The 14,844-nt window shown below is 40.7% G+C and overlaps 1 protein-coding gene across 1 annotated transcript in view; it reads left to right on the top strand.

Annotated features, from left to right (window-relative positions):
• Nucleotides 1-8,264, top strand: part of ctnna2 (catenin (cadherin-associated protein), alpha 2) — a 329,734-nt gene extending 321,470 nt beyond the window's left edge. The window contains exons 17-18 of the mRNA XM_079238137.1: nt 3,914-4,048; nt 7,727-8,264. Of these exons, the coding sequence (XP_079094263.1) occupies nt 3,914-4,048; nt 7,727-8,014 (423 nt within the window). The 3' untranslated portion in view covers nt 8,015-8,264. The remainder of the gene's footprint in view (nt 1-3,913; nt 4,049-7,726) is intronic.
• Nucleotides 8,265-14,844: the final 6,580 nt, after the last annotated feature.

Raw genomic sequence — 14,844 nt, 5'->3', positions numbered from 1 at the left:
CAAACGGGTATTAAAACTGCTTTGGTGAGCTAGCTATCGTTTCCAGCAGCAGGATGGTGTGTGCAAGTGTGTCTGAATCACTGTGATTCAGTAGTTCTATGATCCACTTATTCATTTCTCTGGGTTTTTGGTTACCAAAACAAGTTGTATAACTTGCAGTAGCTATCATGCAACTGTTGGTAACACTGACAACGACTCGCCTTTTTTTTTTATTTTTTTTTTTTTACAATAATTAAAAATGTTCATTTGTATTTCAGACTTTTTCTATCAGTTTAAACTTTGAGTAGCATTAAAGAAACACTACAGAACTTTTGCCATTGTCCCGTCACGTGCCCTCTATCAACGGCTAATTCGGCCTCCATCTTGTATCCTACCTGACCTGTTAGCCCTCCTCAGCCAGCAAAAGACCATCTTACAATGACTTTTCTTGCGATGGTGATGGTGGTTCAGAACGGCCCTTATGTTCATAGCCGAGCTCTAGCATGTAAAGCAAAACTCTTCTGCAACGTCACACAGCATACCAGATAAAAAACGTTGTGTAGTCCGGTGTCTCAGCCTCAGAACGCTGCTGGGCAGCAGCGGCTTCGGTAATGCATACAATAGATGTCACTGTGTCATTAAACAAGTCTGAATGCAGAGTTTCAAGGTCAAAGTTACGTGATGCGACTCTAACCCTTTAACTTTCATACCAACAAAAAGACAGGAGAAAAATGTTTATCTGCTTTTTTTCCATTTGTTTTGCACAAGTATAAACAGATTAAATGTCTTTTAGCATATGGATGACATGTTAAAAAGAAGTTAATAATAATATAACAAATGATTGAAATTAAAAACGGTAGTGTTTTTATATACATAAGTGTGTGTATATATATATATATATATATATATATATATATATATACATACATAAAATATACAGTTTGGGTGTTACATACCCAAACGGGTTGGTAGAGATTCTCAGGCAGGTTTATTTCCACAAAACTTTAAAGGGATTAATCAAAGTCACTGCAAATTTACTTGTACCAAATGGTAGACCAGGACCTTAAAGGGTTAAGGAACTCCAGTATCTGTCGAGCTCCTTTTTATAAATACTGAAACACACACAAGGTTAAAGTCAAGCACTCAGACTTCCAGCTTTGTCTTTAGTTGTCACAGCAGATGCTTTTGTCGCTTTGGGCACAGAAAAATAAAAAAAGAAAGCAAAGCGTGAAGCGAAGTGAAACCAAGCGTTATTGATGTGTAATTAAAAGACTCCTCAGTTAAAACAGGAACTCCCGGTCAACAGGTTCTGGTTCTGCCGGAGTCAGAGCCGACTAACTTCTACAACCATGTTTACTCGCTGAAAATCTTTCAACAGATGAATGTTTTTGAAATCTGACTCTTTCTGCAGAGAACTTTTGAAGTCAGATGATCAGATGTGACATTCAGTGAGAGGAGAAAACAAATGCTAATCGGGAAAATGGAACAAGAGAGTTCAGTATGTTCCAGATTTACAGTCGTGTCTCGTCTTTATGGAGATGCGAGAGACTAGATGAGCAAAGAGAAGCATTACCAGCTTTCTTCCAGTAACAAACAACAACTTTCCATTATAATTACCACTCCAGTTAGGTACCATGCACTCCATTTAAAAGCCTTTTCTGCCTTTTTCTCAAATATATTTTAATGCATATTTGTTGGACATTATCAAAGAGAAATAACAGGAGAGGACAAGAGAGGGAAAATGGGTTTTATTTCATAATTACTCATGTTTACAAACCAAACGTATTGAAGAAAACTGCGTCAGCGTGATGAACAACACTCCGTAAATACTCCACTCTTCTGCTTATCTTCCTGAATCATCCATATTTTACTAAATTTCCTACCAAATGATGCCAAGAAGCAACAGCAGCATCTTCTACACACACCTCCCTAGCGAAAGAAGTGTCATCACCATGAGGAGCTTTGGAAAGGTCAGACAAAGTTGGAGTTGCGAGGCACAAAGTACTTTCTTACCAGTCTGTAATAACTCCTGTTTCACAGTGACAGATGAAGAGGGAGACGGAAGGAGCTTCACTGAGGCTGGCGAAGTAATGGGCCGTAAAGTTTATTTACATCAACAGGGAATCTGTTGTAGAATCGGCCTACTAGTCAGCTGTACAACAGGGAACAATTGTGTCACGTCTGCGTCAAACTTGCCTGGGGCAGTGGCGTGCATGTGTGTGTGTGTGTTTGTTCCAGCAGTGTGAAGTGCTGTTAGCGCTGATGCTAGCCAGGAGTGACGATGCAGCGATAATGCCCGGCGAGGAGCTCCCTCCTGCCTCACTGGCTGCTCTATGAGCTAGCAGCTCCACCTCAGCTTCTGCTCAGTGTCACTTAATGTGGCACCAGTGGCAACTTTAGTCTCATTTACTGTGTTGTGCAAAGCCTTGTAAACAATATGTTGAACTACTCTTTGCCATTATATCTCCGAGTTAAAGCAGCGTAGATCTTCCCATATGAGAGAAGTATTCCTGATCATCAGTGACAGGCACTTGTGGCCTGTCAGTAACATGGGAGGCCTTTTTGTTTAACTGAAAGAGACCATGTATGTGGCTCAGGGGCGGTATATTCATATCACAGCAGGATTTTTAACTAGCGCCAGCCCCCCCTTTCACATAAGCCAACAAGACGAGGAAATGAGCTGTGCATTGCCCCACGCAGGACTGCTGAATATCCTAGTTAGGATCGTTTAATATTAATAACTAGAAGATAGGTGTTTCTACATGATGATGTGCAGAGTGTTTAGGCAATTGATGCAGTACTCACAACCCACTGGGAGCTTAGTGGGCCATAGCTGGCTTCTGGAAGGCTTCCAGAAGGAATAATAGGGGCAAACTGTGTGATAGCAGGACACCTGAGGAGGCTGTCCTCATATTCCATGTTGGTCCATTTGCTGCTCTGTACGAGCGGTTTCATTGCTGTTGAAGTAGCACAAAGGCCAGCGGGACCAGGCCAGGTCTTCTGGCTCCCCCCAAAAACAAGAAGGGATAGAAAGAAAAAGTTTCCAGAGGCTAAGAAATCAGGTCTTTGTGCTTGAAAGTCCGTCTTTTGTTGATTGATCTGCTCCTCTTGTGCTGCGGCGAAGATGTTTTATGTGGAAGAAATGAGCCTGACGCCCTGCGGTGGAATTGAACCTGCCTTTGAAACCCATGCCAACAAACCAACGTTGGAAAAACTGTTGAGCAACATCTTGCACGCACAATTCAGAGACGTTCATTAATTAGCAACCCAAAACACCGGAACCCCACTGTTTCTGCTGGGATTGATGTTGTTGTTTATTCTGCCTTAAACAGCTTTGACATCAGAGACCGCGAGTCCTATAAACGATCCGGTTTGAAAGTGAAGTCACATCTAATATCTGCTTTGAAAACAATGCTTCCTTTTAAAACCACACAAGTGCTCTTTATTTGGCAGGCATAGATTTCTGTCATCAGTGTGTGAAGTTAAGCCAAGGACTTTTTCTCCCTGCCATTTTAGTGTTTTAAGTGAAACCACAATGTGAAATGTATCGAGCATTTCCCACCATGTCTCCGACAACTAAGCCACTTCCTGCCAAGTACCTCACAGCATGTGTCACTTTATGCATGTATGGATGTTGCTGGTTTCTGCCTCTCGATGGAGGCACAGAATCCTTGCGAATACAAAGCTTACCAAATCTAAATTTGCTCTTCATCATCAGTTATTAAATATACTTTTGTGCTGGATTTTCTTGTTTTGTAAAACTGGATTAAATTTTTTATTGAAATGAAAGGCTAAAAGAAAAAAACATAATGATAGAAATGAGCCATCTTTCAATGTGAAGGCCTTAAAGACTGTTTCTTGTCCTTTTGCAGTTCAGTTCAAACCCATCACATGCGATCTTACATTTTCCTTTTGTTCCTGCTTTTCCATTCAGTGTCCAGACTCGGCCTGCAAGCAGGATCTGCTGGCCTACCTGCAGAGAATCGCTTTATACTGTCATCAGCTGAACATCTGCAGCAAGGTGAAGGCTGAGGTGCAGAACTTGGGTGGAGAGCTCATTGTGTCTGGGGTAAGTCTGTTCACCATCCGCCACACTCTAGATGGGTCTTAAGCTCTAAATCAGTAAACTTAATCCTTTTAAGACCATTTTTATGCTCTGCAATGCGCCTGGACAAGCCTTTTGGTTCAAGGTCAGGATGGAGCTCAGAAGATGAGATGATGGGTCCTGCAGATTAAGGCGGATGTAATATGATTACCATGTAATGATACCAGAATCAGACACCACAGGCTTTTCTCCATTTGTGTTTCTCATACCTTAAACGTATTATTACCTCTCAATCTAAAACTCACATTTAAACTTGTAACCAAATCAAAAATTATCAGACTTCTTGGTAAACGTTATATTGCAGGGCTGTCAAGCTAACACATCAATAACATATTGATAGACTTAAGCTTAAAAACTACTAAATATATATATATATATATATGTATGTATGTATGTATGTATGTATGTATGTATATATATATATATATATATATATATATATATATATATATATATATATATATATATATATATATATATATATATATATATATATATATATATATGATTAGTATTAATGGACTTAAACTTAAAAACTATTCAAAAACTATTTATAAGTGCATGATTTATTCCATGATCACCAATCTCTACCATCTGATGGGTGTTTTCTTTGCAACTAACAATATTCGGTGTGCGCTAAGTGCACATTAAACAAGGTTTTTATGAATGTACAACAGATTTCAATCCACACAGCTCATTAAATGGCTGCATATGCTACGTTATACTGATACGTACTATAGAATCTCCTACTGCAGCTTCTACACACAGTAGTATGTCTGTCTCCTAGTTTGCATTTATTTGTATTATTAAGTAAGTAAGTCAGACAGCTGTAACTTTGCATCAACCAGGTTTTCGTTTATTCTTCCAACACACCAGACATATTAGAAAAATATTTTTAAAGCAATTATTTTCCAACCTGGATCCCTTAACTACAGAAACAGAGCACATCTATGCCTGCAATTATATATTTTGATGCCATTATCTGGAGATGGTGAGTAAATTATTCTGTTCTCTTCAGATCAGGAAGTTTGTTCCCACATTAGTACATTTTTCTGCTAAACTGGAAAAAGCAGTCTGTTGTTTTCTTGAGACATCTCCTGATGTAAGTGCTCATCGAAACATAAGAAGCTTTGTTGTCTCGAGGTTATGGGATGATGGAGGTGTGTTGAAAAATCAGCAATTGGCTTCAAATTGGGTGTGTTTTTAACCAGCCAACATTTACAACAGTTAGTGAAGTCATGCATGTGGTATTCTGTTCAGTGGCAATGGTTGTCCTGAACTAACAAAATAAAAACCTCAGTTTTAACAAGTGCCATTTAAACAGCCTCTCTTAACAACAGCACAAACATTCGTACAACGTAAAATCCAAATTCTGTTCATTCCGAAACATCTTGTCACATCAGATCTGTTGTCTCATGACTGACATGGACATCACGGTAACGCAGGGCTTTCCATCTGGACTTTATGATGAGCAGAATGATTGAACAGAACAGTCCCAGACAGAGAAATGTGCAGACTCGGTGCATGACTGAAAGTTTCTGGTGGGAACTCTGGAATCAACAAAGCTTCGAAAAATATATTTAAAGGTTCAAGATCAGAAATATTTCATTCAAAGTCATTTCACAAATCATGCCATTTCCTTTCAGAACAGCAAAGTAGCGGCAGAATTCCTGTTTGATATTTGTTCAACACATCAAACCAGAATTTAATGGAAGTCTTTGGTTTCCACAGATAAAGTTTTGACCACCGTCTTTTGAATCCAATATGATGCAGAAACTAAATGCTAGACTGCTGTTTCCATTCCACAACAAACCCATGAAAAAAGATCTGATGAGTCCATTTTTTAATATATATATAAGGTCATTATTTGTCCTTTAATAAAATGTAAAATAAAAAAGTACTATTTTCCATTTGTTACCATGTTACATGTCAAATTTTATTGTAATCTGCTTTCTGGTGTTTATAGAAGACAAAAATAAGACTGTGTTTCACAGGATTTTTTATGAAAGTTTGCACCATAAAGTGATGCCAAACGTCTCAGAAACTGTTTGTATCATATATGTCACGCTGGGTTCTGACAACTGAGCCGATGGTTAAACTAAGGAAACCTGTTTTTCCATGTTTATTATTTCATAATGCTGTGCAATCTATTAGTTCCTCTAGTGGAAAAGCAGTCCTACATCATGTCACCATGTGCTTAGTTACATAACAAAGGTCAAACTTTATCCAGGAGCAGAAACTCCCTTCTCACAAACCTTTCCCTTAATTCATAACCATTTAAGTCTAAACTCACCAGAGGAACTGATTCTAGTGTTCCAGCAGCGTTAAGCTTGTGGCACAGCTGCGTTCACGCAGTTCCTAGTTTGATCCGTAGCGAATATGGCTATGGGTTATGTTTAAATGTTTGCATTAAATAACTACCTACGCAGCGCTGCTCCAGTTTCACTTTGTTCTTTATTCTGTGACAGAAGAGCTGCAGTCATTAATGTTCATTAACAGGAAGGTAAAAAGCCTTTGGCGAGTTTAAGTCTGTTGGAGCGAAATCTCCCGATGAACAACGGACACTCAGAGCAGTGAGAAGGTGCAAAGATTTTATTGTTCATTCAAGCCAACAGACCAAGTGTCCCCAACCTGTGGACAAGGTGAACCAACAGTCAACTTAGTCAACCTTCCCCTCAACTCCATCTGGGAACATTGTTGTGTCAGTTCTTGGTGTAGGACCCCCCCAGACTGAGGTTTATGATGACAATCTCTTTCAGGAGTTATAATGTCCTCTGTAGATGTTTACATCCCAAAGACACTTTGAAGTAGGAGATACAAAACTTCTTCAGCCATTATTCTGTCCATCTGTCCTCTACAGAAGCTCACAATATCATAATTACAAGATTTTTCCTTCAAAATCCAGGTTGGAGCTGCAACTGGAACAATAGTGTGTACCTGAGTGTGTCTATGTACATTCTGTTCTTTCCAGAAGCCCTAATGTCAGGCTTGTGTGGAACATGTTTACAGGAATCCTGCCAGAGGAAAAGAGCAGGTGAAAGAACAAACTGAAAGTCCATTACAGTTCTGTCTTCAGGTTAACGAAGACTTCGTTCAAACCTCCAACTGCAATCACCGATTTAGTCTATAAAGTAAATGTCATTAACTTGTTCGCCATCCTCGTCAATTCCAACTCTGCTCTGACATCTTGATGTTGGATTTTCTTGCATCTTAGGTAGTTTTTCATCATTTCATGCCGCTTTCATAGTTTCCCTGACATGAGATGCACAAGCCCTGCTGAGATTTTAACCTTCTCATGGTGGCCAGCTGGAATTCGCACTCATTAAATCGAAACAGTTGACTCGTCTCAGTGTGATGTAGGAGGAGGCCCCTCTAGCCACCGACCCTTAAATGTCAGCCAAACAAAACAGATGGAGACAGAGGTACACCTGACCCCTGCCTCTGCTCATTAAGAACTGCTAAAATAAGATGTCATATAGTGAGGGCTGTGTTTTTATCCCTCTTAATTGCTAGTTGCAGCACAGACCTCATAGGTGCTTCATGTAGCTAATATGTCCTAATGTGCTTCCCGAGGCCGAGAAAAATAATTGCTCTTTTTCTCCTTTTGACATTTCGCTTCCAATTGTCTTTGCATTCTTGTAGCTGGACAGCGCCACCTCTCTGATCCAAGCGGCCAAGAATCTAATGAACGCAGTGGTGCTGACGGTAAAGGCGTCCTACGTAGCTTCCACCAAGTACCAGAAGGTGTATGGAACAGCCGCGGTTAACTCGCCCGTGGTGTCTTGGCGCATGAAGGCCCCGGAGAAGAAGCCGCTGGTAAAAAGGGAGAAGCCGGAGGAATGCCAGACACGTGTACGACGAGGTTCCCAGAAGAAACACATCTCCCCGGTCCAGGCCCTCAGTGAATTCAAGGCTATGGACTCCTTCTAAGAGTTAACAAAAGAAAAGAAAGTCACGGGGAAAAATAAAAACAAAAGAAAAGATGACGGTGACAAGTTGGTTAAAAAGTCCCTTTTTACATTGTGTTAACCCACTTCTGTTTGCTCTGTGTGTGCTTGGTGAAGCTCAGGAGGACTGCAGTACACGTTAAACTGCCTTACTGTGGCTCCAGTGAACACTGTGGTCTTCATGGCTCACAGACGGCCAACACACACACACACACCTACACGTACACGTACACATACACACACATACAACAGTATTTATTGATCTTATTGTAGCTTAATATGTGAGAGCCAAAATGTGGCAAGTACTTCTGAAAACATGGACGTTCCAACATATCAGAAGAGGAAGGAGGCATTTAAAATAAAAAAAAGAAAAAATGTGGCCGTTGATATTCTAGCTATATGATTATTGTGCTACTGACTGGCTGCTTGTGAACACTAAAACTGTATGAAAGGAATGAGTAGAGAAGTCATTTTAGAGGCAAGATATCAATGTTGGTATGAACCTTCTTTATTTTTTTTATTTTCAACCTGTTAACCTCTAGTACTAGGAATAACTTGTTTAAGATATTATAAAACAGCATCCAAGTAGGTTCCATGTTCCCAATGATTGAGGGAAAAAAAAAAATCCATACGGTGATTGTTTCTTCATTATTTCCCATTTTTTAGTTTTTTTTTTTTTTTTTGTTTTTTTTTTTACCAAAGCACACTTATGGTCTGTTGTATTCCTTTTTTAAATCAGTTTATTTAATGATTATGAAACTAACTATGATGACCTTGCTTGGAAGTTGTGTAGCGTATAATATAGACGGAGAGGTTTGACTAGTTGTGGTTTGCTCAGAGAATAGATTCCCTGCATACAGTATCTTTATATTCACCCTTCTCTAATAAATCCCTCAACTTGACCCTCCATGTTTCCTGTCTTTCTTCCTGTCCTTCATAAGAGCCTCTTCTTTTGCTAAGGTATTAGTTTCTGAGTATTATTACAGCCTGTTATTAATTTTGTGGCTCTGACATGTTCATTAGGGATCCAAGATCAACAGATGAAATCTGCTGCTACTGGAATAGCTGTATTGATTCAGGGTTGCAGGTCAAACCCTTCTTTGCTGTGACTCCAGATAATTTGCCGCAGTGTGAATGCTGTCTTTGTGGTTATTTTCATCATTTCTATCAGACATGCAGGAGATTTAGCCTGAAATAGGGTCTCACATTGGGTAAACAATCATGCCTAAAGGGTGCAACGCTGACTTTTTCTTGTACCAGTGAAAGGTGAAAGTTCTCCCTCATTAAAATTCAGCATTTCCAATGAAACATTACAAATAAGAACAAACATTTCCCAGTTAAGTCCCACAGACATCTGAGATGATTCCCCCCATTTCTTTGCCTGGCACCAGGTAAAACTGTTAACCTGTTGCACTCAGTTTCTATCTTTAGGCTGACATTTTCTACCCCTCTTACTGATTACAGTAAAGAAAAAGATATTGAAAAAAAAATTCCGTCTCACCAATCAAAAGACATGAATTCCAATTCAAAGTTCTGGACCCGAGCAACCTTCGCTGGTGCCACCCTGACATTTGTGTTTGGAGTACAGTGTCTTTCTTACTCTTGCATGGATTGCCATTCACTTTGGCCCAGAAATACATGAGCTGTTATTCATTGGGCGATATATATGGTGAACTCCAAGTAATCAAGGTTGTCCTTCCAAAGACATCGCTCAGTCACCCACTCACACCAGCGCTAAAGACAACCAGGCTTTGTCTCCTCTCGCTGCCCACTGGCTCTGCAGGGAGAGAAATCAATGTTAAAAACTCACCTTTTCTTACTACGAGTTCAGCTGAAGGTTGTAACTTAGTTTTTGACAAAAAAGTACCAGTACATTTATGTAAGGTGTTGGTTTTATTCAGCTACGTTTGGTTTTTCATTTCTCATGGCTTATATACAGTTTAGCAGCTCCTCTTGCTTTTTAGTCTCTGAACTGAACTCTGAGCGAACATTTATTCTTTCCACAAATCCAACTTTCTCAGGTATGCGAGCCCATGTTGAACACTGAAGTCCTTTTCAATCTCTTAAGCCCGCTGAGTTGTTTGAGACAGGAAGAAAAAGTTGGGGGAAGAAGAAAAGAAGCAGTTTGATGGCAGAAACGCAGTAGCTGAGAGATCACCACTCAGCAAGGATAGAAAGCCCAAAATGGAGAAGTTGGACCACTCCAAAGGCAAATACAAATGAGTGTGGACGCTACCGATGTGGAGTGTAGATTACAGCCAGGTCGGCGTCTGCATACAGTAGAGCCTGCATCGCCAGGGAAATGTGCTCTTGCAATCAAGCGAAGGTCTACGATGTCATGTTTCAGTTTCTCTTCTGAATCTGAAGGTGGAAGTTGGTAAACTCCACATGACGGGGTTCTTTTGATGGTTCAGTTGAGAAAGGCATTTCCAGTTTTAGACCAGCATTGGTGGTTTTAGACCAGCATTGGTGGTTGCCATGGTGCAGTGTTACATGCATATTTCCTAGCCTACTTGACCCTTGGCTCATTGCCTTCCCCCAATTTGTGTGTTTATAAAAATGGCGGTTACTGCACAAACCCAGCGAAAAGCTCCACAAATCCAGAGCCACATAATCACAACCTGGCCAATCACAAAGGAGTGCTTCTGTGTAACCGTGCTGCATTGCAGGAGGTGCACATCAAACCTCCATGGACCTACACAGAGTCTTCGGAAGCGACACCGTAACCGACCTTACGCAGACACTGCACGAGTATAAATCCAGCTTTACAGAGCTTGTCTGCTTGTAAGGATACCGCTGATACCCGGCAGCAACCTGCTTTCACGGTGACTGATTCTGGTGAATTGGGTCATTTGAAGAGAGGACACAGTGAATTCCTTTTACAGGGCAGCTCTATGCAGTCCCTGAAGGCATCACAGGCCCGGACTGCTGTTAAAAGACAAAAAGGGGCTCAACTAATTGTCGCACGTGACCTTGATCTCTTGACTCAAATCGAAAGCATCGACAAGCCAGACAGTACCCATAATGAGTCGGGCATTTAGATAAGTCTGCAGTTCAACCCCTGATGATAAATGCATGTCTTTATGCGTCCACATGATACCACTAATGACCATTAAACACAGCACAGACCAGGCATCCATGCAACAACACAGTAGCCTCTGTTTAGGTAACAAAGCTAAGGGCGGGGGGAGTAGTAACACAATCCAGTTAATGGAGGGATTAATTCCTGGCTGTGGAGCCTCTTCAACTAAAATAATCCCCGTGGGCATCCATCTCCACCACCGAAATAAAACAAGGCACGATGGCCCGCTCTATGAAAATGAAATAAGACATAATGTTAGCAGAAATGCTGGAATAATGTGGGATTTTTTTTTTTTTTTTTTTACATGATGAGATGTCTAGATTAACAGCTCTAACCTAGTTTAACAACCCTCCTTTTGGACCAGCTCTGAAAATGGAGAGGAGGACTGTCCCAGGCCCAGAGGGAGAATGTTGACGAAGAGCACACAACCAGCTGCTGCAATATGTTCATTTGGCTTTCAGTCCACGGTGTCAGAGGCCTTCTGACACTGAACAGTTTACCATCTGCACATATGGACATCACCGTAGTGAAAGGGAAGTTTCTTCCGGCCGCAGAGGGAGCGGATGTCGCAGTCCTGCCCCCGTTTCAAGCCAGTCACCACGCTTGAAGAGATTAGAAAGTTTATCAGCTGAATATCACTTTCGCTCGTGTTGAGATTTTTTTTCAGTTTGACTTACTTCTATTTACACTGTAACTGTTACGGCAAAAAGACACATCTGTTGGAGGAGACAGACGATTTCTCCTTCAAACCCCTGACACTGGTTTCCGCAGCAAATTCACCGTAGACGCTGTTGGGATATGCGGAATGAAAACTCAAGCGTCACGGTCTTTATTTATTCATATGTTTACTTCTTCATGTGTTCTTTAAAGGTCAAACCTGTTTCACATTGTAATCCTTCTTAGGAAGTGAGGGAATTCTAGACATTTCATGTCACTGAGAGCTCGAGGTCCCAGGTCCATTGGTATGGCTCACCTCTACAGATTGTTAACAACTTCTGACCAAACATCTATCTGACTGATGGGTTGTCAAGAGATTTTTTTTTCTTTTTTTTAATTATCCAATATTGCAATTACCCTCTTTTAATTGTCTAACTTTAGTCGAGTGGTTATATGAAACAGAATTACTTTGACGAACAAGTGAAGCAATAAAAATACCTTTTTCAGCCTGATCATTTTATAAAACGGGTGAACTTTAACTGCTGCATTGTAATAGATGCTCGGTGCAGTCTCCTGCATGAAAGTCAGACGTGATGCATACCCAAGCACCGTGCCTTTATTTTTCAACTACATAAAGGTCACACTATATCCTACATTTGCACAGAACACATGCGCTGGACATAAATCATGCGGTGCACAAACATCTAAATGTGAATGTGATACCTGGAGATACTTCACTGCACACACCAGCTAAAGTAAAGGATTGTTACTTTGGAAATGGATCACAGGATTATTCATCCCATCCTTGTTGTTGAACTCATGTTTGTCCATGACCTGTGTGGCACTGCCACACATTCATCTGGTCCTCCTACACATCTCTGCAGATCGCTGATGATGAAAGAGATTGGTTATGTGTTGCTGTACATCTCAGCCTCAATGTGTAGAAAGAGCAAAAACGAAGTCTGCACAATTTCTGTTTGTGTAGCACAACCAAGAAGCCGATGCAACATGTCTGAAAAGGTGCTTTTTTTTAAAAATATATATATATATATAGTATATATGGTTGTTTTACAGATGCAGCCCCAGCCTCTGTAGAAGTTTCCATCGTGTTCTGCGAAATGTCGACCAGCTGTTGTCAAACTACCAGCTGGCTCACTGATACATGTTTTAAGCACTTTGGATGTTGCTCTTCTTGGGTGGAACCTCCTCAATTACCTCCTCATCAGGATGGCAGTGATGGAGAGCTGGAGGGAGGAGAGAGGGCAGGGACTACATTGCTGTCTCTGGGTGTAATGGACAGTACGCTGCTGGGTGGGGAGAGTTTGGAAGGGGACCACATCCATAGGGTTTTGTTGACCTTTAGCGTGATGGACAGTTTGTCAGTTAGGAAGGGAAGGAGGGTGAGGAATGGGCTGTTGTGGATGAGGATAGAGGGCTGGAAGTGGCTTCCATTGAAGCAGTGATACTGGACCTGGGGGCCTCTTGTCAAACTATGTTGGAGTGACAGGGTACAAAGCTTACCTTTCTTCTTTTTATTTTTCTAATTCAGCATCAAATGGATGTTTCCACTCGCTGTCAGGTTAATTGATTTTAATTCACATATAGATTCCAGTATATTCTGCTCAACTGATTTTGTTCCCCATTTGTCTCCTTGAAGCCTGTGTGTCACACACTTGTTTCCTCACTGTTCTGTAGAAGGTGTGAAGAATGGTCCATTACTTTCAGCAGCTTGTGCAACATTCTTCTCCAGCGTCTCCAGAGCTGTTCCCAACACAGAAGCAGCCTTCTTCATCAGTCTGTTCGGTTTCTCTACGTCTCCTGGTTGTGATGCAGAGCTGAGTTACAGACTTACAAAAGACATGCAACGTGTTGGTGCAGAGACTGAATTATCTCAGCTGCCTTAAGAAAGAGAGTCTGCTCTGTCCTTTCTTTTAGCTTCTTCTGGGTTTGTTTTTTTTTCTTGTTTGTTTGTTTGTGTTCATGTTCATGATAAGTTTTCATACCTTCTGACAGCAGCTCTCTGTACTCAGCTTCTTGTCCATCACAGATACACCCCACAACTGCAGAGTCATCTGAGTATTCCTGCAGATGACAGGACTCAGAGTTGTACTGGAAGTCTGAGGTATCCAGTGTGAAGAGAAATGGTGAGAGTACAGTCTCTTGCGGTACTCCTGACCACCATCTTATACACATAAACTTTCAATCACACGAACTGTGGTTTGTTTGTCCAGCTTGTTGTTGAAGTATCCACCTGGGAGCTTCTCATATAACAGTGCAGGCTCAATTAGACTTTGTTGCAAGAGTTTTATTCAGCTATCCGCTGAATTGTTCACATGAAAAAACATCTATTTTCTATGGAAATATTTATTTTTGTGGTTAAAAATGACAAACATGAAACATTTCGGAACATGACAAGTCTAAACAAAATGAGTTCTGCTTGAAATAAACTTTCAATAAGAAAACTATAATGATCCTATAAGATGTTTGCTTGTTTGTTGAGTTAAGCCATCATCCCCTGAGACATTAGGGCAACTGGTCTGCAGTCATTTAGTTAAAATAGCTGAGATTTTGTTCTGATTTTGTGTCCATCTGTTTGGGAGCATCCCACAAACAGCTGGCCCGTGGCATGAACAGCAAACTAAACCGAGTTGGCTGTTTTTCTGCTGTACCGAAGTCTAAGTGAACTATATGTCTGCTGTAGATGTAGATAATACACCAAATTAACCTTAAATCAAGCAAGTTAAAACTTGCTAATTACTTAGCCTTAATTGGTTTTGTTTCTTGCTTCCTTAACTCTCATGCTGGCACCTGATTGATTGTGAGATGAAGAGTCATCTGTGGAAAAAATTAGCCATGCATTTTGACCCAGACCGACCCACACACGATCACGTGCACGACAAATGTTTTGTACTTCCTTAAATGTGAATATGAACCGTGCAACATCTCAAGTAGAAGATTAGGAGGAATAAGTGAAAATAAAAACATTTAAACCTTTAAAAGTGTGTTGTGTGTTAATAAAATAAACATCTACGCTGGAGCAACATTTATCCTGCTTTGTATTAGAGGGAGAAAGA

This window comes from Telmatherina bonti (genome assembly GCF_933228915.1).
Source record: "Telmatherina bonti genome assembly, chromosome: 3".
Lineage (NCBI taxonomy): Eukaryota > Metazoa > Chordata > Actinopteri > Atheriniformes > Telmatherinidae > Telmatherina > Telmatherina bonti.
Note: the sequence above shows the minus strand (reverse complement) of the source record. Positions and strands in the feature narration are given on the sequence as shown.